At 43.8% G+C, this 24,189-nt stretch overlaps 1 protein-coding gene and 1 pseudogene across 4 annotated transcripts in view; both read right to left on the reverse strand.

Annotated features, from left to right (window-relative positions):
- KCNAB1 (potassium voltage-gated channel subfamily A regulatory beta subunit 1) overlaps positions 1-24,189 on the reverse strand; it is a 480,074-nt gene that overhangs the window by 3,446 nt on the left and 452,439 nt on the right. For 3 of the 4 annotated variants that reach the window (XM_069561961.1, XM_069561970.1, XM_069561984.1), the window contains exons 10-14: positions 23,576-23,696; positions 22,408-22,502; positions 12,442-12,562; positions 7,883-7,971; positions 883-2,039 (exon numbers count right to left, since the gene is read on the reverse strand). In XM_069561961.1, coding sequence (XP_069418062.1) covers positions 1,950-2,039; positions 7,883-7,971; positions 12,442-12,562; positions 22,408-22,502; positions 23,576-23,696 — 516 coding nt within the window. In that variant the 3' untranslated portion in view covers positions 883-1,949. Of the gene's footprint in view, positions 1-882; positions 2,040-7,882; positions 7,972-12,441; positions 12,563-22,407; positions 22,503-23,575; positions 23,697-24,189 lie in introns of those variants that run through there. The other variant, XR_011250933.1, reaches the window with a different exon arrangement.
- On the reverse strand, positions 18,941-20,693 carry LOC138424674 (BAG family molecular chaperone regulator 4 pseudogene; annotated as a pseudogene).

A 24,189-nucleotide genomic window follows, 5' to 3' on the forward strand; every position in this document is an offset into this window, starting at 1 on the left:
ACCCATGTTCACTGCATTGGCAGGCAGATTCTTAATCACTGGAGCACCAGGGAAGTCCCCACAGGTTCTTTTAAATGAGTTTGAGAACCTTTAACCTTAGTACCGAATATTTCTAAAATCCAAGGAGAAATATCTTTAGTAGCTAATCACTTTCTACATTAAGAGAAGAAAAGTTGGGGTTACAATTTAAATCTTTTTGTAAAGCTGTTTCTGTTAGGTATCATTCAGTGAGGCTTACCTGCCAGCATTATTTTTATTTAGATTCTTACTGTCTGTTTTATAAAAATGGAGATTATAGCCTTCTAGTGATAGACCAGATAAAAACTAATTGTGAGATTAAATGCATGTATGCTTTTATTACTCAAAGCAAATAAATTGCAGTTCTAATTAGATGACTTCAGCTCATTTATGCATACAGTAATTCACTGGATTGACTGAACACACCATGAACAACTGAAAAATGATCCATTTCCATTATTAACCTGATACTTTTGGACAGAAAACCCCAAAATTTGCTGGTATTTCATACTAACATTTTAAGATTTAGAAAACTATGAAATACATATCTGGAAATGATGGCAGAAAATAGAATTTTAAGCTGATAGTATACTTCTGTAAGTCTCAGTGATTTCTACTTGGGTGGACCTGTTGGCCAGTAAATTAAATCAGAATTGTGTACATGCTCAGGTGTCCAAATAGAGATATAATGGACCTCCCCCCTTGACATACACCTTCAAACTGGAAGAAAGTTTTCTCCTTACAGGTACATACAGTATTCTCAGGTTTTCTCTAGTGGTATATGTAGGCAGCCAATAGTGGCAGGGCTGGGTATACCTCAGCTGAGTGCCACAAGGCTAGGCCCCATTAATCCATGCAAAGAGGTTTCATGCATATAGTTTAATGCACATAGTGTGATTATGGAGTCGGGAAGTTCTTTAACATTTGCTTTTCTTTGGGTGTGTTACTTTACCCAGCATATGTTGAGTAGTGACAGCATTTTCACAAAGCCCATGATTACTTTCATGTTAAAAACACCAAGCATTATGCTGTAAAATCCCAGTGCTAATTAAACAGCAAACATTTGCCCTTCTGGGTGTTTTTACAGGTTTACTTAACAAAAGTGAGCATGTGTATATTTGTTCTTAAAGCTCAAATATTTAAACTTGCAGAAGCTGTGCCTACAAGCAGTCAAAAAGAATAAAGCAGGTTTTAGTAAAATGTAGAAAAAAATGAATACTTCATTGCAGGTACATTTTATTCAAAGCAAAGCTTCTGTAGTAGTGTAGTTCTCGCTTTCATAAATTAACCGAACTGTCTCTAGTTAAAGATGGGGGTCTTCATCCTCTTACCATCTCTCCGTGTAAATGAACATATTATTATTAGAATTCTAACAGACACTTTGGAGAAACTGCTATACAGGGCCATTTTTGAGGCCAACGCTAAAAGGTAATGAAAGTAGATAGTTAATTTATGAAACAACGTGAATGTGAAAATAGAAAAAAAAAATTCAGTAAAATTGTTTCATCTGATTCTCTCAAGCAAGACTTCTGAGTGAACATAGCCTCCTCTTTCTGATGCAATCCACGCTGAATCTGTGGATTTTGTAATATATTTGTCCAACCTTTTTTAAGTTACTAAGTGCCTGAAGGGAATATGTCTTTTCCCTGCCATATACTTTGCCTAACCATGAGGTGTACAGAGCAATGTAAGAATAGGTGACTCCAGTCCAAGGTAAGAAAATAGAATGGATTTTCCTGTTTGTGAGTTTTTAGGTATGTTCATAATTTCAGGTGCACAGTGGTAGCGACAGCAGACACCTCAGAATCCAGGGACACTAGAGGTTGAGCAGTGGGCTGCTAAGTGATTCAAAACACTGGCTAGTGACACCATCCTGTACCTGTATAGACCGCTGTTTTACCCATGCAGCTCCTTGGGGCCCATGCATTGCCTTAGGATCTATAGTCCTTTTTGCTGTAGGGCTTGTTGCGCAATATGTTATCAATCTCGTTTACCACGTGTGATGTCATCTTTGGGAGGACCTGAGAGCACAAGAACAAAGGATGAAGTCAGTACTTGGTATTGAGTTTTGTACTAAATGTTAAGTGACATCATCTAGATTTGGATATGTTTACAAATCACCACTAAATGCTGCCTCCCCAGCAGACAGGAAGCTCCGTAAGGTCAGGGGCCTTGTCTGTTCACACTGCAGCTCTAGAGCCTGTGAGGGTGCTTGGCCCTTAGTAGGTGCTCGTAATTATTGGTTGTCATAGAAATACAGAATACCTAGAGCAGCTCTATCCAACAAATAAAATGAGAGCCATATATGTAATTTTAGATTTTCTAGTAGTCACAGTAATAAAAGTGGAAAGAAGCAGGTGAAATTAATATGCATTTTACTCCATTAGAGTTGAAATATCATTTGAACTTGTAGTCAGTATAGAATGTAATTAAGATGTTTTACATGTTTTAAGTCTTTCAGACCCAGAGTACGTTTTACACTTAATTCCATTTAGATTAGCTGCCTTACACACAGTAGCCACGTGTGGCTGGAGTCTACAGTAGTGGACAGCATGGGTCTAGAGACTGAGATTCTCGCTGGTGGGCAGAACCCTGGTGAAGGACAGCCGCAGGTTAACTGGCATCCTAGGTTGATGGAAGAGCATGAAGTGAGAAGTCTGTGAATGGGCTGATAAAAGTGGGGAGAGAGTATGGGAGGTGTGGAGATGATGGGAAGAGGGAAGTTGTAAAGAATGGAAGGCCCTGAATGCTGTTTTTTGGAGCTGGAGCTTTATGCTGTATGTGGTGTGGAACCTCTCAGGACTTCTCAACTGTGAATGACCCCATCAGACACCTGGATGTATTCTGAAGGATGAGTTGGAAGGAGATTGAAAGGGGATACAGATGTTAGAAATACTCTAATCGTAGCCAGACACTAAGAGCCTTAACTAGACAGTAGTGTGTGCGTACTCAGTCACGTACTACCAGGCTCCTCTGTCCATGGGATTTCCCAGGTGAGAATACTCGAGTGGGTTGCCATTGCCTACTCAACGGGATTTTCCCGACCCAGAGATGGAACCGCGTGTCTTGTGTCTGCTGCACTGGCAGGCAGATTCTTTACCATGGCATCACCTGGGAAGACAGTGGTGGGGGAGGAGAAAAGGAGTGACTCGGAGAGAGAGTTTGGAGGCTGATGGTGATCTCAAGACTGGGTGACTAGGAAGATACTGGTGTAGCTAACTGTAGAGAGACCACAGGAGGAGAAGTTAGGAGCATAAGAAGTTTGGGGCGGGGGGTGGATATGCTGAGGTGAAGATGTCTGTAGGACCCCATGGAGAAGTGACTTGCAGGCAACCAGCAGTGCAGCTGTGGAGTTCAGTGGTAGTGAGAATTCGTGAGTTATTTGCACAGTCATGCTCACTGAAGCCCTGGGAAAGGATGAGCTCATCTAGGGCCGGCTAGTGTTTATTGCACGAAGTGGGCCAAGGGCATGCATTGCACCACAAGACGAGACAAAGGCAGACTTTCTTGCAAGAATAGTCTGACCCTGTGTGGAGACCGTGGTGAAATACACTCACGGTGACCGACTGTGCGGTTTCAGCCTCACCCTCCGCTGCAGTCATGTTGGCCAGGGTGACCTTGTCTCTACTCAGTGCTTGCCTCAGGACCTCAGGGCTTGGTTGGATGGCAGAGCTCTTTCCTCACTGCTCTGTAACATTTTCCTCTCTGAAGCCAAAGGAGAGTTTGGTTTCCCACCAGCTCTGGAGCCTCAGAGGATCTAAACTATTATGCTATTTAGAGTGAGACAACAGTGAAACTCAAATCTAGAAACTGGACTTGTCAGAAGTTTTGTATCTAAAATATAGTGGGTTAGCCATGTGAGGAAAAGGATTCTTCATTTATTATACCAATAAGAGATCTAAACATCAGAAAAGTGAAATCATAAAAGTACTTGAATAAAACATGAAATATATATATGTATACATATGTATGTATGTGTGTATAAATGTGTGTGTGTATATCCATATACACACAAGACCTAAATATTCAAGAGAAGTCACACATTCAGCATTTTATGTGCAGTTGCCCCATTTTTTAATGTTGGCAACTATTTGAAAACATTTTCATCTACAGATCACACAAACATCCCACGACTAGCAGTTTTGCAGGCATAGTGTTATCGTGACTGCAGCAATTAGGTGAGGAAGGGTCTGGGTGGCACTGCAGGGCTGGCAGGTATTAGGGAAGTCCTCCCAGAACTGGGTCACTGTCGAGCTCGACCTGGGGGATGGAGCAGGATTTGGGAGTCTGGGGTGGTGGATACCGCAGGTGGAGGACCACTATTTTGGGGATTAGGACATCCTGGGGGAGGTAAGCGAGGGGGTGGGGGTGGGGGGAGATGAGCCCTGGATGGGAAGGCCCGACTGCTGAGAAGCCTGGACTTCTCTGAGTACGTGGCGGGGAACCTCAGAGGGGCTTTAAGGCTGGAGGATGGGGACCTGTGCAGGAGGGCTGCCTGCAGCTGCGGCTTCTCTCCAGTCTGATCTGTTGAGGCCCTGATTGATAAATGCCCCTCCAGTTTATGCTCACCTTAGGCACATTCATTCCTTGGAGCAGCTGCCTTTGCCCATTACAAACTTCCTTCTTTATAGCCCCAGACACTGCACTCTTTTATTCAATCTCACCTACCACTGCTGGTAGCCCCCAGCCACCCAATCTACTCTCACTGTATGGAGGGGCCCAGTCACAGCTTGCCAAGGGCGGAATCTCTGGTGCTGGGCTCACGGGAGGTGGGGTAGGAAGGGAGAGGGGACAGTAAGCCCTCCAGGTAACAGCTCCCTGCTTGATAACACCCCCTTTCTCTTACCCTTAGAGCACGGAAGCCCCATCCTGCTAATAGCCAGAGTTAGGGAGGAAATGCTTTGGGAAGATTACGGACTCAGTTCTCTGAAATATATATCTTTGGCTATCTGAAGAACTCCCACAAGCCACGAGTTACCTCTTTATTTTTTTGTAGGTACCATCTCAAGCAGTATTAGCCTCCCCTTGGAATGACAGTGATCACTCCATTAGCATGATAGGAATCCTCAACTCCTCCCTCTTCTTGCCAAGCCATCCGCAAGCCATGTCTCACCAAAACCTATGGAATCCTTGCTAGTCCAGCCACCATCACCTGTCACCTGGATAACCCATCCTTGCCTTCCTTCATTTTGCATTTCACACAGCAGCCAAAGCAATCTTTAAAAATTCAAATAACAGTGTATCCCTTCTCTTGAAACCCTCCAAAGGATTTCCTATGAGTAGTACAAAACTCTGCCTGCTCTAGCGTTCTGTTTTGTGTGACCTGTTCCCTGCCTGTGGTCACCACCCTTTATGCTCACTGCACGTTGACCACATTAGCCTCAGGCTTGTGCTCCCTGGAGAAAAGCCAAGTGCCTTTCCATCCCAGGTTTCCCAGATGGCCTAGTGGTAAAGAACATGCCTGCCACTGCAGGAGATGCAGGTGACACGGGTTCAATCCCTGGTTCAGGAAGATTCCCCTGGAGGAGGGCATGGCAACCCACTCCAGTATTCTTGCCTGGAGAATCCCATGGACAGGGGAGCCTGGTGGGCCACAGTCCAAGGCGTCACAGGAACGACTGAGTGTGCGTGCGCGCGCGCGCGCACACACACACACACACACACACACTCTCACACACACACACACACTCCACAGTCCAAGGCGGCACAGTCAGAAACGACTGAGCTCACGCACACGCGCGCACACACACACACACTCCACAGTCCAAGGCGGCACAGACAGAAACGACTGAGCTCACGCACGCGCACACACACACACACACACTCCACAGTCCAAGGCGGCACAGTCAGAAACGACTGAGCTCACGCACACGCGCGCGCACACACACACACACACACACACACTCTCACTCCCCATCTCAGGGCCTCTGCACTGCTCTTCCTTATGTCTGCTTTTTGCAGGGCTTTTCACATGCTGTGTCCTCTGCTTCCAGGTTTCAGAATATACATATTCCAAAGGGGCCTTTGGCAAGGACATTATCTCAAGTGGGCTCACTTGTTTCCCAGTTGGTCTCTATTAAAACACCATCTCTATTTATTTATTTATCCCTTCTCACTTGAAATTATATGTCTATTATGTGCCTCTCCCACTGGAATGTCAGCTCCTTGCAGGTTGGGTGATACGTGTCTGCTTTTCTGTGGTGTGCCCAGTGCCAGCTACAGAGCAAGCTTGCTTAATTCACTCTTTCTCAGGCAGCCCGTGAGCTCTTGAGGGCAGTGACCTGTACTTAGAACGCTCTCTGCCTAACATGGTGCCAGACACAGAATAAGCACTCAATATGTATTGTTGATCGGTTGCTGTGTCTTGTCTGACTTGGCAACCCCATGAACTGCAGCACGCCAGGCCTCCCTGTCCTTCACTGTCTCTCCGACTTTGCTCAATGTTATTAGTGGAGTTGAAATCACTGTATTGCATTTCAGTTCCTTTGTGTATAGACTGTTCCTCTGTTTCCTCCTCCTCATTGTGTAGCCTTTATCTGTTCCCAAAGCATAAGTGAAAATAAGAGAAGGTGGGGGTGGCTTTCATAAGAGGAGCATTCCCCAGGCAGAGACGGGAAACCCCACAATCCAGGAAGGGTTGTGGGGTGGGGGGTTTCTCAGAACCAGAGAGGCACGGGTGTTTACCCAGCTGCACAGCCCTAAGAAAGGGGATGATGGGTAGGAGGTTTGCACCTTTATCTCCAGCATATTCAGGGCTGTTTTTTCAAAAGAGTTTTAAAACCTTTTAAGTTTAGTTTGTCCCCATCTCCATCTGCTTCCTTCTGAGAGACGTAACAGGGCTAAGGGCTGGTTTCAGGGAAAGATGGACAGATGAGAAGCTGTTAAGACAGTTCTGTTACCCAGTGAGCAGACTACCCTAGCTGTTAGGGCAGGTGGCGGCTGTGGCAAGAGTTGTGGATGTGCTCGTTCCTGCGGCCCCCGGCTGGGCTGAGCATGAGGCAGGCTCTGGACTGAAATGTGGCCTTTAGGGATGGGATGGTCACCACAGCCACCAACCCCACCCCTCTCCAAGACTCCCAGAACATCACTCTCTTCCCCTCCTGCTGCCCTCACAGGCTTCCTGGGTACTTCAGGCACCATCCAGGCTTGGCACTCCCTGCAGGGGAGAAAGGGGGGATGGATGCTCCTGAAACCACTATTAGGGAGAGGTGATCCTGGAATTCTGAACCTATTTGTCTTCAGTGTGGCAAACATTCATTGATTCAATAGGCATTTCTAGAGTTGATTAAGGGCCATGGAGTCCTAGGAACTGGAAAATCAATGGAGAAGCAAGAAAGACACAGGTCTCTGACCTCAGGGGAGACTAGCAATTATACTACAGAAGTGCTGTGATGGAGAGAGGACTATAGGATACTAGGAGAGCAGAAAGGAGGGGCTTGGCATACTGCAGACTGACAATAAATATTTGTAGGGAAAAAAAGTGAATACATGGCTGCTCCATTTCAAGCCAATTATAGGGAAGGCTTTCATGCTTAGACCTGGGAACCCAGTTGCCAAGTGTAACACTGCTTGGGTCTTAAAACACACTGTCCACAGACACAAACCGTCCCAAGAAATAAGCGTGGAGGAGACTGTTAAGAAGAGGACATCCCTGGATCCACGTACTGTGAAAGTTCTGTGGCTTTTTTTGCCTTTGTGCCCATTTCTCCTCTCCCCCCTTCCCTGCATCGGGGCTGTGATGCAACTCAGCCCTGAGGCGATGAAGGAGGTGGGCGGGCGGCGGGTAGCCAGGACACTGCCGGGGACATCCTCAAAGGCAGCAGGAGACTCCCTGGAGCTGGGTGGCAGGGGCTGCAGTACTTGCCTGAATGGCACCGAGGTTTTCAATGAGCTGCTCAGGAGTGGATGATCCCAGGAGAACGGAACTCACACCCTCGTTTCTCAGGCACCACGCTGGAAGAGAGAGCACCGGGTCAGGAAGGCAGAGCACTTCTGACTGTTGATGAGTTTGCAAACACCATCTGCAGCTTCCTCTGTCTCAACCAAAACGTGTTAACTTTGTGGGAGGATAGAGGTGCACTCCGGGATTAAGAGCCTCAGCAGCGCCCCCTGTCGTGTGGAGGACTTGGTAGAATCCGTGCATGTGAACTGTGGCCTTAGGCCTCCTCTGCCCCACTGGGCATCCAGTCGAGGAACACAGCCCTGTTCCTGAAGACACCTGACACAGCTCATGGCTGGACGTCCGGATTCCTGTTCCCACTGCCTTTCCATCTCATCCATGCTGTCACTTTCCCTCATCTGTTATGTGGGGTCCTTGTAGACTTTGGGTATCTGATCTGGATCCTTCGTTTCCACTGACCTGTCAGCCCTGTCTGGACTCCCTCCCTTCCCGACATGAGATTCGTGGAGATCATCTCTCTTGCTAACCCTCTAACCTCTCACTCCACCTTTACCTGTAGCAGCCTCTACCCTTAAACCCCTATTCAATCTTGGCCCTGTCGCCTTCAGCAGATGACCCAGCCTCCTACTTAGTGTAGAAACTTGAATCCCTCAGGTAGGATATCCCTTAATTCCCCATTAGCCTACGGACCCAAGTACCCACACAGACAGACACACACACAGACACAGACAGACAGACAGACAGACACACACACACACACACACACACCCCTCCAGTTTCAGAGGCTATGGGGTCATGTCTGTTCAAAGCCAAACTGTGCTGATCCCACTCCTTTTTCCTTTTCTTGGACTTGATTAGATTCGCTATTCTCTTCCTGTTTTGTTCTCATGGATTTTTGATTTCTTACTGTTCTCCTCTTTATCAAGAAAACATAATCAAATTTCTCTCATTCTAAAATAAGCCTCTGGACTTGCCTCGTGGTCCTGTGGTTAAGAATCCGCCTGCCAACACACGGGATGTGGGTTCGATCCCTGGTCTAGCTTCCTGTCTCCTCACTCCCTGCCTTGACATTTGTGTGTCAGCAGCACTATCTGTGAATCCTCTCCATCCCCAAATATCATGCTCTGTTTCTCCTCCTCCAGCCCTTGGCTTAAGCGGTCCCCTTGGTCTGGAATGTGCCTTTGCCTCATTAATATCTACTTCATCATTTGGAACTCCTCATGGGCACAGCCTTCTCCCAAAGTCCTTCCCTGAGTCCCAGGCTGGGTTTGGCACCCCTACATGTTACTTCCCTCCTCCCACCGCTACAATGCCCTTCTCAGTTGGGCTTCCCAGGTAGCTCAAATGGTAAAGAATACGCCTGCAATGCAGGAGACACAGTTTGATCCCTGGTTTGGGAAGATCCCCTGGAGAAGGGAATGGCAACCCACTCCAGTATTCTTGCCTGGAGAATTCCATGGACAGAAGAGACTGGCAGGCTACACGGTCCATGGGGACACAGAGTCAGACATAACTGAGTGACTAACACATTTTATCATCACACTGTGTTAAAATTATCCATTACTTTCTTGGCTTGTCCACCAGAGAGTGAGATGTGTGTTATTTGCAGCACCCAGCCCAGCACCTGCACAGAGTAGGTGCTTATTAGATGTTGGTTGAGTAAATGGGGGCGTGAATAATTGATGGGCATCCCTTAAGAGCTCTCCTCCCTCTGTTTGCTCAGGCTGTGCTACCAACTGATGCTGTTAAGCTGTTACCATGCTCAGACCTTTTAAGGCAATCACTAAATCCTTCCACATGGGCAAAATAATGCCTGATGAAGGCAACAAGCCAAGTGATCCCAGGCTTTTCTTTTTTTTTTTTTGGCTGCTTTATTTCCTGCTTTGCACTTAGAACTCTTTTTTGGCACTTGTGGAAGTTCTGAGCAGGGCACTGGGAAAATTATTGCCAATAAACTACTTGATGTCAGCAACAGCTGATTCCCCTGTGGGCAGCCAGGCGTAGGAGAAATCACTGGGCAGGGCTGGCCAACACCAGGGGTAACAGATGATTCTGGATAATCAGCATCTAATCAGGGGTCACCTACAGGCGCATCCAGAGTGCCTCTTTATGAACAAAGTGTGCATGCTGGCTCCTGTGCAGATGTGAGACGTGGGAACCAGCCCACAGTTGGGCTCAAGTAGCTTGTTTTCTGCCAGAGGATCTCCCCTTCCCCCACACTTCTACTAGATCAAATGTAATATGCCTGGAAATAATTTCCCTCTCAGTTTGAGAGTTCTGTGGTTAAAAACAAAACTACTTGTTTACAAAGAAAAGAAAAAAAATGACAGGCAAGAAAGATACCTGGGGGCACAGAGGGAGGAAAAGGAAAAAAAGTATGTTTTAACTTAAACTCAGACTCTGTAAAGAGTCATGTACATCTGACATAGTGAAAATCTAAATGTTGTAAAGATTTTCTCTTTAGAAAGACAGTATTCTTCTGTCTCTTTCAGAGCTATACTCAATACTCACTTTCATGTTACCACCTAACAACCATATTTATGGCTATGGTTTAAGAACAGGTGTTTTTCTTTGTGCCTATACCTCTGACCATATATGATGGCTAAGAGTGGACACAGTTTTAGCACAGGGTGTCTGCTTCTTTGCAAAACCATCATCATCTTCATTCTCATCTTCACTAGTTATTTACTGAGCCTACGCTGCTTTACATATATAATTTCCTTTTACTCAACACATTTGCAAGATATATACTATTATACCCATTTTACAGATGATAAACCTGATAGCAAGTTAAATAACTTGCTTATGGTCAATAGCTAATACCTGTTACTGCATTCATTAAAGCTCTAGGGATGCTAACTAATCACATTAAACATAATCTGTTTTTTAGAAGAGAGGGTTAAAGCAATAGTCATACATATACTTAGGTAAATGGTCTTCCCCCACAACGCCTCCTTCCATTTCCATCTTTCTGTGACTACTGCCAACTATGATCCTCCTGCCTTCTAATATCAGAAGGGTCAAGCATTTAACAAATATTCTGTTATTTTATTTGCACAAAACTTATCTTGAACTTTTTTATCTCATTGGTTCACTGTATCTGATTTATCCCAGTTCCTGCTATTTCTTACTCCTTGTGAATTTTTTGTAGAATATATACCCATTTTATTCTCTTCTCACAGCTACCACATGAATTTTTTTCAGCCTCTTCTCCATTTGTAAAGGGGTGATGCTACTGCTAAGTCACTCCAATCGTGTCCGACTCTGTGCGACCCCATAGACAGCAGCCCACCAGGCTCCCCCATCCCTGGGATTCTCCAGGCAAGAACACTGGAGTGGGTTGCCATTTCCTTCTTCAATGCATGAAAGTGAAAAGTGAAAGTGAAGTCGCTCAGTCGTATCCAACTCTTAGTGACCCCATGGACTGCAGACTACCAGGCTCCTCCATCCATGGGATTTTCCAGGCAAGAGTACTGGAGTGGGGTGCCATTGCCTTCTCCGGTAAAGGGGTGATAACAGTAGGTAAACTCCATTAACGTCTGTGATGGAGGAATAGGTCTAGGACCAGTATATACTTTGTGGGATTGTTCTGACAATTACGGACACAGGATGATGAGCATAAAGAGCTTATCACAGAGCCTGGCAGATACTCCTCAGCAAGGGAACTGAAAATCTAGCTTTTCTATTTAGTTCAGTCTCTCACCACTTGCGGCTATTGAACATCAGAAATGTGTTTAGCCTGAATTGACATGTTCTATAGGTACAAAATGCACTCTGGATTTTGCAGGAAAGTGTGTGAAATATTATTATAAAAAATATAATAAGCTTTTTATATTTATTTATTACATGTTAAAATGACAATATTTTGGCCATATCGTATTAAATGTGATCCATTTAAAAATTAATTTCATCTATTTCTCTTTTACTTTTTTAACATGGCTCCTGGAAATTTAAAAGTTAAACAAATGATGCACATTGTATTTCTCTGGGACTGTTCTGATGCAATGCGGTTTTCAATTGTCACCAGTGACCATGACCTTTCATTGACTCCACACTGTCAGAAGAATCATCTTCATGGCCCTCAGAAGGCTCCCCTAAGATAGGCTTTCCATGTGGCAGTGGCTTGGCCTCAGTCACAGCTCTGCTCCTCAGCCTCTCACCAACCCTGCCTTAGCTTCAACAGGGAAGGAAACTGAGCCACAAGCAGTGGATGTCACCACATAGTTCGGGGATGCTCACCCTTGACACTGTGAGGATGTGTGTGTTTTCACTGACGCTCATGTTCTTGTTTAAACTGTCTTATAAGGGAAAGGACAGGAAGTGAGAAAAGTGCTTCAGCATGTAGAACACTCTGAGGAACTCTGCAAAACCTCATTTTCAATAGAATTAACCGGGAGTGTTTGCTTCAGAGATTGTCTGCCCCTACACTAGGTATTTTACCATGTGAGAGATGTGATCAATAATAGAGAATGCTGTCACTCTTTGTGACCCAGCAGGGCCTCCCTCCCCAGTGACTCTCTCACCCACGGCGAGCTGAGGTAGCGTGCATCCCAGACGCTCTGCGATCGGGGAAAGATCTTTCAGCTTGTTTTGCTGTTTTCTCCCTTCTTCACTCACAATTCTTTCCTTCAACCACTGGTAGCACTAGAGATAAGAAGAACATTTCAGTGTTAATGTCTGGTAAGGGTTTGATGCAAAGACTGTCAACTCTGTTAAGTATAAGAGCCTTGTGGTGAATTCCGGAGTCTTCTTGGCCCTGACCTTTCTGTTTGATACAAACAAGGACGCCTATGTCTTCATGCAAAGAAATGTTCCCCGTGGTCTCGCACCTTATTTATTGATTCAAGACGGATTGATTTTGTCTAAAGCTCACCATTCAAATTCATCGACATGTACAAAAGTTGTTAAAATCCTGACATATAATCAATTATATCCCGTCTGGAAAAGATGGTTCTTATTGTGATAGCCATTAGAATGTAGGTGGGTAGTTGGGGGGGAAGGTATTTACATTTCACCAAGGTCTATTATGTTTCTTTTTTTGTGCAGAAAATTGGATGCCAAGCTTTCTGCTCAAAGGAAGTCATTATGTTACATTCTTGCTGTAGCTGTCTTTCTCCCTCTTGCCTTCAATTTACTCCTAGTCTCTCCTATATTCTTTTAATGCAGTTTTATTGTTAGCTTTCTCCACTCCTTTCTAGAAGCACATGTGAATAGTATAACTGATAGGTACCAGTACATTTTTAAAGTGGATAAAGTGGATAAAAACTTTCCCAAATGTGTATTACATTTTTGTATAATGTTTGAAACTTAAAAAGGCAAGGATGCTTATAAAGGTAAATGGTAAACTAATCTTTAAAACCTATAAGACAAGGCTGGCTCTGATGTAGCCCATAAAGTGTGCCTAATTTCCTAAATGTAAGGAAAGAAATCTTTTAGAACTTCTCAATGCCCTATTTTCCAGAAGGTTCTGCTCTTACTATGAAACAAGGAGCAACAGACTCTTATGTACAAAACTAGCACTGCACAGCAACACCCAAAGGAAAAGAATGTTTGTAAGAATGTTAGTCTGTTTTAGTGACAATAATAAGAACGGTCCCCTGTGTGGCAAAGTGGACTTCCTCCATTGTGTGTGTTGTGACATAGTTGCCACCACAGACCTTTTCCATCTCAAAGGCAGCAGAAAGCTGGGCAGTCATCACCAAATCTCCACCCACGTGATTTCAGTAGGCTGCTGGCTTTCAAGTATCTTTTTCATCATTACAAGACAGTATTTCCAAAGAAAAAGGCAACCGCATTGTTTTGTTGTGATTTCTGGAATGATTTTGCAGATATGAAATGAGGAAAGAACAAGCACACCCAGTTTTGTTCTCTTCCAGATCTCAGAGGCTTATGGTCTGGCTCCTTACATGAAGTTTACTTAGCAAAATGGCCAAGAGTTTTCCCAGTCTCAGCTCCAGAGACCTCAGCTTCTTCCAGGAGGAAGCACAGCCTGGGGGCATCTTCTGGAGTTGATGGCTGGTGCCAGCAGTGATGAGGTGGACAGTTAAGAGCAATCAACACTTCCCCGGCAGCATGCTGGGTACATCAGAAAGTCCCTGAACTTACTTTCTACTGTCCTCAAAGGGAAAAATATCACCCATCCTCATTTCAATCTCATAACATCTTTCAAGGGACCAGTATGTCTGTTATTCGAATGAAAAGAAAAAAAAAAGCTTGAAAACCAATAGCCAAAAGCCTCTTCAGTTATTGCTTTTTACTACTAGAACAGTTCCTCAGGTTTCAGTATATACCACACACATAAAGAATAACTGACTGATTTATCAATATTATGAAATTCCAGTTTTTTAAATCTTATCAGCCACACATTTTTATTCTTAGGATTGAGTTACAAGTTGGATATGTGTGTTGAGTGTGTGTGCATGTGTGAATGTAATGTTTGCATTACATACACACTCCATAATGAGAGGAAGATTTCTTTTTTAAATTTAATTTCTTTTTTTTATTTTTGGCTGTGCTGTGTCTTCATTGCTGTGTGCAGGCTTCTCATTGTGGTGGCTTCTCTTATCATGGAGCATGGGCTCTAGAATGTGGGACTTTAGTAGCTGTGGCATGTGGACTCAGTAATTTCAGCTCCTGGGCTCTGGAGCACAGGTTCAGTAGTTACAGCCCATGGGCTTAGTTGCCATGTGGCATGTGTGATCTTCCTGGACCAGGGATCGAACCTGTGTCTCCTGCAATGGCGGGCAGATTCTTTACCACTGAGCCACCATGGAAGCTCTGAGAGGAAGATTTCTAAAAATAACAAATACCAAACATTCATTTATTGAGTACTTTTCTCTCTACCCTCAACATAAATCTTGCTCTAATCACTGGGAAACATAAGCAGGTTAGGGTTTTGTAAAAGTAGATGCTTAGTATTTACACTGCTTCCCTCATACCAAAGGAAACAAATGTGTTTTGGAAATAAATAGTTTTAACGGTTTTACAAATGGGAAAATGTTTGCACAGGGAGGAGATGAAGCTTAACTAAAATTTCAATTACATATGGAAGTGAACCAGTGTTTTTGGTAAGAAGATTGACCAGAGGTGTGGTTGTGTGCAATAAAAAACCCAGCTTGTGGACAGCAGGCAGTAGTCCATGAATCAAAAGATGATATTTCGTCTCCCACTCCTATTATATTGCTTAATCCTATTCATCCAGTGATTTGATTACATGCTGATTGTTCTTTCTAAGTGGAAGGCAGGGATGGCTTCTTGTTCGTGTCAGCATCTCCAGTCTTGACACAGTGGTTGACACAGAGGAGGGGCTCAGCCAATATGGCGATGAGGAAAGGATCTGAGAAACCAGGATTCCATGCAGTAAAAATAGTTGTCTTCAATTTTTCAGATTGAATGCAGACACTTCCTCCTTAATGCAGTATGACTCGACTGGCAGCCCTATGTGTATCCACGGTGCTTGTGGATTCCACATAGTTTCATAATTCACCCCTTCTCATGTCTGTCTCCAACAAGTCCCTGAGTTACTCCTTAGGGTTGAGACTGTCTCATTCATCTGTCTCCTCAGCACAGGGCTCAGCACTGACTAGACACTCAGTAAATATTTGCCAAAGGAACAACTGAATGAGCTTTCTTCTCAATAGATTACTGAGCTATTACTTTTATACATAAGTCACAAAATTCTTTAAAATATCCTAAAGCCTGTTTCTTTGCCATCTTGTAATGCTGTGGCCATTGTCTCTGTGACTGACATTTTACAGGTAACCATAACAGGATGGGAACAGCCTGTGAGATACACCCCAAACACCCTGGTTGGCTGTCAGTTAATCCCAGCCTGGAACTTGGGCAGCAACTGTAAAGTCATGGACAGAATCAGTCACATTTCATTACTGGGCCTAATTTAGCATTCAAGATCATTGACTATTTCTAGGTAAACAATTGAAGTCCTTGGCTCAAAAGAGCAGCAAAGTCTTCATTACTGAGGTAAAAATGTCTAGGTAAAATGCTGGTGGCTAAAATTTTTCCTTCTGAAATTGCACCATAATGTGAAAATATCCTTAGTTTCTTAATGTGAACACCTGGAGTTCTTGGGCTGTCCCTCTCCCCATTCCTTTGCTCCACCTATGTTTGCATGTTCCTCTTTCCCGTTGACAAAAAGGTATATATTTTTCTGTTTTTTTTTTTTCTATAATGTATTTTCCTAATAATAGGGAAGAACTGTCCATAAATTTATTGCACTTTTCATTTGTATTTAAACTTTTTATTTAAAAGCTGCTCACTTGGTCTCTGATAGTTCAGTTGGTAAAGAATTCGCCTGCAATGCAGGAGACCCTGGTTCCATTCCTGGGTTGGGAAGATCCACTGGAGATGGGATAGGCTACCCACTCCAGTATTCTTGGGCTTCCCTTGTGGCTCAGCTGGTAAAGAATCCGCCTGCAATGTGGAAGACCTGGGTTCGATCCCTGGGTTGGGAAGATCCCCTGGAGAAGGGAAAGGCTACCCACTCCAGTATTCTGGCCCGGAGAATCCCATATAGTCCATGGGGTTGCAAAGAGTTGGACACGACTGAGCAACTTTCCCTTCACTTCACTTCACTTCACCTGGTCTCTTGATCAGACATTGTTGATCCTTGGTTATGGCTCATTGTATTCATTCAAGAAACAATTGTTGAGTACCTATCATGTGCCAGGCTCTGTGGTGAGTTATGTGAGTAAGTTTCAGTTTCTATCCTAAAGGTATTCATGAATCATTGTCTGATAACTTGAGAAGTGTTTTGTAGTTGGGGTAACCCCTCAGTGATTTCCTCAGAAGCTATGTTTGTACTGCTTCTTTATGGGAAATATCCCACCATCAGTGCAAGCCATGAACTAGTCACAGCACCTTGTCCTTTGGGCCCCTGTCACTGGTCTACTAGGTTGCCATATGACCCAAGCTTGGCCAGTCTTCTCTGCCCCGAAGCTGTTAAAGAAAATTCTCTTTTCTCTCAGGTTATATGCCTTTAAGGATGTAAGCCTGACAGTCGCTAGCTTTCTTGTTCCTGGGCTCATGAAGAAGACCCATTTGTAGTACCAGAAAATGACATGTGTGGAGAGAAACAGAGGAGATGGAGAATCCTGACAATGGGCAAATCTATGGATAGAGTCACCGCTGAGGCCATCCCACTCCATCTTTCCCAGGGAGTGTCTGTCTATGTGTTCCCTTCTTTGACTAAATAAAGTTGAACTGCGTTTTGTTGCTTGCAGTCAGAGGATTCCAAGACTCTGTAAGAAGTATTTGTGGAATGTTAGAGGAAGGTACCAATAACTGAAGTTTTGCAAAGTAAGGACAGGCTTCAAAGAGTGAAGACAACCAAGCTTTGTCTTTAGAGATGGCTTTCCATGGCCAGATAAAAAGAAGGGCATTTCTGGGAGGCAAAAATAAGTATAGTGCATTTGGGTGAAAAAATGAACTAATATGATTTGGGGAGAGACAAGAATGGAAAAATGGGCTCAATTAAGACTCCAAGAGTATTTCCTTGAACACTTTTCTGTGGGTTTTTAGGTTTTGTCATGTATTCAATATTGGGAAGTCATTAAGGATTTAGGGCAGGGTTATGATATAGTCAGATTAACCTTTTAGAAAGATATTTGGTCACATAATTAATATGGATAGTAGATAATTGGTGGGTAGTTGAAAAAGAGGGGTGAATCAGAGAGTCTAGATGGGAGGTTATTATGGCAAACCAGGAAAGAAATGATGATAATCTAAACAAGGGTGGTGCAAGGGAAGGACCACTGAGGTCAGGATGTGGACTGGAGGAGTTGGTGTCCTGCTGGATAAGACTTAGGGAGGAGAGGCAGACTGAGATAATGCCTTGGCTTCAGACTGGGATGACCAAGGGACGGGTGGAGGCACTGTTCACTGAGGATTCTCGGCAGGTTTTGGGGAGTGTGGATAGCCATGTGGCAGTGTCTAATAGACACGAAGAAGTAGTGGTGTTTAGCTCAGCAGTGAAGTCAGTGCCAATGACACTGATTTAGAAGTCTTTGAACAGTGGTGGGCCACATGCAGCCTCCGAGAAAGCCACATGGGTAGTATTATTTCTAAAAGATAGGTATTTTTTTTAATACTCAGTTTATTTATCCTAACAGTTCAATGTTTACAACCGAAATAAAATATTAGCATCTTTATTTTATTGGTGTAGCTTAAAATAGCCAGTGTGAAATACCAACCATTCTATTTTGGGGGAAGGTGAAAGTTGCCATCTTATTTATCTATTTGCCTAGCTCTTTTTTTTTTTTAAGAGAATCATATTATATTTGTGAACTGCAAATAACAAAACAAAACAGAGGTCCAAGGGGGCTAAAGTCCCAGCTGTAATTTACACACAAAGTGTATGGTGAAAGCAGTTACAATATACAAAAATGTGACAGGTTATCCAGATGTTTTAAAAAAACAGAGCCTGTCATAAGAATGTCCAATCTTTTCCTGTAGGTTTCTGAGGAGACTGTTGCTGCTGCTGCTGCTGCTAAGTCACTTCAGTCGTGTCCAACTCTGTGCGACCCCATAGACGGCAGCCCACCAGGCTCTGCCACCCCTGGGATTCTCCAGGCAAGAACACTGGAGTGGGTTGCCATTTCCTTCTCCAATGCATAAAAGTGAAACGTGAAAGTGAAGTCACTCAGTCATGTCCGACTATTAGTGACCCCATGGTCTGCAGCCTACCAGGCTCCTCCATCCATGGAATTTGCCAGGCAAGAGTACTGGAGTGGGGTGCAATTTCCAATTGCCCTCCTGCTGATAAGAAGCAGCTTGCCAACAACACCCATATATTTCTTACCAAGCGAGTCTACTTGGGATTACGGATAACCCGAGAGCTCCCTATTACATTCACTGGTCTGAAAATAACTCATAACCCAACTGTTCTTCCAAGTCCTTTACCAGTTTTTCAAGCTTTCTATCAAAGGAAAGTTGGAATGTATTGCTTCTTGTTGTCAACAGGCATTTCAAACAGAGGGTAATTAACCAAAATCAAGAGTTCTTTGGTCGAGTTAGTAACAGGCTTCTCCTTTGTTCTAAATCCCTTCATAATCCCTTTTTTTTCCCAATTTTTCCAGTATGGCCTGGATTTTACAAACCGCCTCTTTCCCGGCCTGCCCGGCGGAGTCCTGGCCCCAGTTTCAATTGAATCCAGTTCCAGAAGTTCCTTGATTAGCATTTCTTCCAGAAGCCAGTAGGCTTTGTCTGTCTTTTTTCCTATGAACTCTTCTACTTCTTGCTCAAGATACTGGACCTTCTCCAGCACATATGTGATTTTTTTAATGCTTGGGGGAGTTCCTTCATCTGAAGATAAACACTCTTCAGCAAGATGATTACCCTGGTCTTGAGTGCTGGGATGTTTGTGGGTGGCATTACCGTAGAGATGAGGCTCGGCAGTATACTGGACCTGGGAATCCAAAAGCGCCGAACTGTCATCGTTCACTGATGAGGACTCCTGTACTGATGGACACTGCAAGGAAAGTTGTGCTGGCTCATGCCTTGATCTGGTTGGCCGTAGGTGTAGGAGGAGTCCTTAGGCTGTGGGAGTGGCGGTGAAGGAGCTGGCTGAGGAGACCCCTGCTAGGCCACGATGAAGTGCTTTGTTCGTATAGAGACTCCCCTGTGATCCTGAGGGCACAGCTGAAGGCCAGAGGTATTGGGTTCCCATTCCATAAGCCCCTGGAGGCGCCATGAGTCCTCCTGGGGTCGTATGGGTGGTCCTGGTTTTGGAACACTACAATTACCATCCCCATAAGGGTAATGGGGTACGTTCATTCCAGGGTTCTGTGGAGCAGGATATCCTGGAACCTGGCCCCCTAAGAGGGGGTGCTTCAGTCTGGCAGTCCTGCTGGGGTGCATCCAACGGGAGACTGGGGTTGGGCTGTTGCCAGCTGAACGGTAAGTGCTTGGAACCTCTGTGGAGTAATTGGTCTGAGCATACCCAGCTGTGAAATAGGCCCCAGGGTATGAGGCAGTATTTGTCCCTGGGCCAGTGGGGTATGGTGGGCCATATCCCCCATTTGTATAAGAATTCACACTCTGGCTTTGCATTTCCCGTCTTACAGGCTGTGTACTTGGGTAAGGAGCCCGATGTCGGGCAGCAGAATTCCAATAGTTAGAACTGTAACTAGGATATGGTGGCTGCTCCCGGTGGCCTCCGCCAGCACAACCCGGCTCTGACCAGGCGCCTCCAGACTCGTAGTAACCATCGCCTCCTCCGCCTTCCCCGGCCAGGTGGTCTCCGCTGGGCCGCCCCCGCGCCCCCGCCTGGAAATGGGAGGCTGGGGAGGCTCGGGGCGCGGCGGGTGGATGGGCGGAGGCAGGGCCACCAGCACATCTCCACCCCCAGGCCCGTAGGAGCGGCCATAAGTCGGGCCGTCCTTGGGGCCGTAGCCTGAGCGCCTCAAGGCCGACATGCTTCATTAAAAAAAAAAAAAAAAAAAAAAAAGTTTTTACTATTAGAATTCTCGCTCACTCTTAAGGTTGAGATACACACACACACACATAACATTATTATTAGTGACATTAATTTTGCTTTAGTTACTCAAGTGGCTTTTCTAAGTGTACATATATTAGTCAAGAAAGCACTTAGGCTGATGAATTAAGAAGTGTGCTTTGTTTTACCTTCCTTTTACCTTCCTTTTACCTTTGGAGACTCTTTAATGCTTATTGGTAAGGATGCTTCAATAAATGCTAAAGAGTCAACAAGAAATATTTTTTGAGTTGGTTTTGGGCTTAGCTACCTTCAAATATTCTGCAACTCCCCCCCACCCCGCCTTTAGTTAGTGCATTTTAAGCAGGTTTTCAGCTATTTGTAAGCTTTTCTCAAACAGTGATGGAGATCAGTCAATCATATACTCCAAATACAGTGCTGCTACTTCTTCCTCATTTAAAAACATTAATTTGAAGGGAAACAAAAATGCTTTTAGGGAGAGGAACTGAGAGCCAGGAGACCTGGGTTCTACTGCTAACTTTATTATGAGTTTATGCCCTTGGATTGTTATCTAATATCTTTGTTCTCAGTTTCTGCATCTGGAAAAGGTTTACCCTCTTATAAGGACAGTCTGAGAACAAACACTCCATGTATATGGAAGCACTTTGAGTTTTTCAGAAAGTCTGAAAGAATGTAAGAAAACTTACATCCTTAGCTACAACTGACTAAAAGCCATCTGTATCCATTTATCTTTGTGAGGATAAAAGGAGGTAAAAAACACTTATCCCAGTGCTTGGCAAGCAGTAGGTGCTCAGCTAAAATCACAATTTTCAATGCTTTTCTTGCCATCCTCCTTTTATCCCTTCTTTCCTAAAATGCTTTTAGTTTTTCCTTGCTAACTTACTCAAAACTTTTGATTTTTTCAGACAGAAGACCATATTTAATATTCTAGGATAATCAGTGTAATAATGCAAACTAGAAGCAGGACCATGTCACCATGTTTTAGGAAATATATATAATATCTTAGAGAACAAACACACTAATAGGTCACCTGTTAGAGCAGAAAGAAAAGTGATAGACCTAGAGCCTGGAGAAGGTCCTGACTGGGGAAGCGCACAGTGTTTCCAGCCACACTGATTAAAGGGTTGGTGGTTCAGGCTTAACTTGAGTTGTCCTTGTACTAACTTTGTGCTGATGGAAGCAAGAGGCTGTGTCAGACTTCTGCTTCCTTTTGGGGGCATTTGGCAAGTGTGAATTTTAAAAATGCCAATATTCTCTCTCCCTTGACATTACAGAGTAACTTGTGATTCTAATGTTATTACACATTCTCTCAAGTTTTTAAAAACAGACATGTTGTTATTAACAAGGAGAGATGTTTGGAGTACTCTCCAATAAATTAATCATCAAGATGTTCTGAATGAAGGTTACTTTTATGTCAGTGATCTTGAATATCTTTACTCTTCAGAGATGAATTTAAGCGGCAAAACTCAGCAGCCAGAATTGATTTATGCGAACGCCAGCCCTAAGCCTCAGTGATGGATGCTTGGCTCTGTATCTGCCCCAAACCTTCCCTCCTTTACCCCCACCTTCACATATTAAGAAGTGTCAACCAACCTCAAACCTACTCAAGTACAACCAATTTGCCCCATATGGATTAAACCTCTACGGCTTAAATTTTGTTAAGAAAAGTAAAATGAGATCCTCTTATATAGAAGATGGATTTTACATTTCTGTCGGTGTCAAAGGAGGAATGAAATGCCTTCTTTAATATAAGAATAAATAAGTGTAGGAAATTGAGTCCTACGAATCCAACCTGGTCACTGGGCATCTCTCCCGGTCCGCAGAGGAGGGGAGCTTTCTGCACTGATGCCTGACCAGAAGCAGGGACCCCCAGAGGGCTGGGGGACTGCCCGGGGATGCCTGCCAGGCTGAGGCCACACTCGGCCAGGAAGCCCCATGCTGCTGCTGCGCTCTTCTGTTCAGTTTCCTTTTCTCCCTCGTTCCCATGCCCAGACTCTTTCCTAGAGGTGGAGGAAAATACCTTCAGCGAAGCCCTAGAACTTTCAGGCACCCCGTTTCCATATTTTCCTGAGATGATGCCACAAGCCAGTGGAGACCATGTCATTGCTCCAACTCCTATAGAAGGAAAAAAAAACCTTAACAAGTTACTTCTGCAAACTGGGATCAAAAGTGAGTGAGTGGGTATTCAGAAAGGACCTGGTTAGTTATGGGGAAAAGCTGGCCAGATATATGAGTTAATATCAGCATAAATCATTCCATTAAAGTTTAGGCATTTACAAACTGTGTGCTTCATTTTTATTAACATAAACCCATCAACTGTGCACTGTTGGTGATAGGGAGCAGGGCATATAATCAAGCCCGAAAATGTGGCTTATCCATAGTTTTCTGATGCCCCAAATTTACGTTTCTTTTTACACTCGGAGATAAGCACTTTTGCTTGCACAAAAATTCAGTGCTTCGCTTGTTCACACAGTGCCTCAGTAGTGCCTGGTCGAAGGAGGAGCAGTGCCCGGTGCACGGAGAACACACAATGAACACACAGTGATAGCCATAACGACCACTGTTAGGTTGTCGAAATGTTCTTATCCTTTTTCTCTTACCCAGCATTTTCCCTCTCACGTAAACCCCCATTTCTTATGAAAAAGTTATCTCTGGAACCTGTTTTGATAAATATGCCTGAAAATGTCGCTTAAGTTTTCTGATATCCGAAATTCTTGTGTACATGTTGTATATATATATTTCCCTCCCTTTGGCATCATGTGTACCTACACAAACTTGTGTCTCTGACTTGTCTGCCATTCTTCAATTCCCCTTCTGACTCAGTTCCAGGCAGAGTAGGAGATACAGATGTATAAATCCATAATTTGGGGGAAACCCACTCAGAGATGCATTCTTGGCTAGAGCAACTACCCTATGAAAAACAGGTTTATTCATTATTTCTTCCTTTCATTTTTGAACACCTACTGAGAACAGCTTGTCTGCCAGCTCTGCTTGGCTTTCATGAATGATACTCCAGAGATTGCATACAGGTCCTTTTGATTTCTTCTAGTTTCTGGAATGCACAGTGCTGACAATCCCTACATTAATTAGGAACGTTTAGGAAAGCATTTCAGTCACACCCCTTTTTTTTTTCTGGATCCCTGATCCTCTTATTAAAGATAATGAGTCAATTTGATTGTGAAGATTACCTATTTTATGGTAGAGCTCTGGTAGCTGAACCTCTACTTTCTCTCTCTGGAAAAGGTGGTATTCAGCTTGTTCACAGACTGGCGGAATCATGTTGAATTGTCTTGCTACAGAGTAGGCTTCCTAAAGTGAAATAAAATTGCAACTGAATTTATTTCTGATGAGAAATAAGTCTGTGCGCACGAAAAAAAATTCATTTCAGTGAAATGAATACAAACCAAGAAAATCTAGATTGTCAAATAATAAGCAAAGTTATGACCATCAATTTCACTAAGAAATACCAAATCAAGAAATTATTTTTGGGGAGGTTTTGGAATGAGTAAAGTCCAGGGAAAGTTAGTCAAAGTGTGAATTATGAACTATTACAAAGAAAACATAGTTTAACTATTTCTAGGTTCCTAATGAAATAAAACTTAACTAATATATAATATAAAAATGATCTATAATTAGCATGTTATGAATAGTACCATTATTTAATACATAACAAAAACCTGGAATATTGTGTCATATGTCTCATTAGCGGAGAAATGTACTCTCTTACTACCAAACTACACCAAAGAACATGCTAAAACATGATTCCTGTTAGAGACCTGCACTCTCCATGTTGTATTCTGAG

The sequence above is a fragment of the Ovis canadensis genome, chromosome 1 (genome assembly GCF_042477335.2).
Source record: "Ovis canadensis isolate MfBH-ARS-UI-01 breed Bighorn chromosome 1, ARS-UI_OviCan_v2, whole genome shotgun sequence".
NCBI classification, from domain to species: Eukaryota; Metazoa; Chordata; class Mammalia; order Artiodactyla; family Bovidae; genus Ovis; species Ovis canadensis.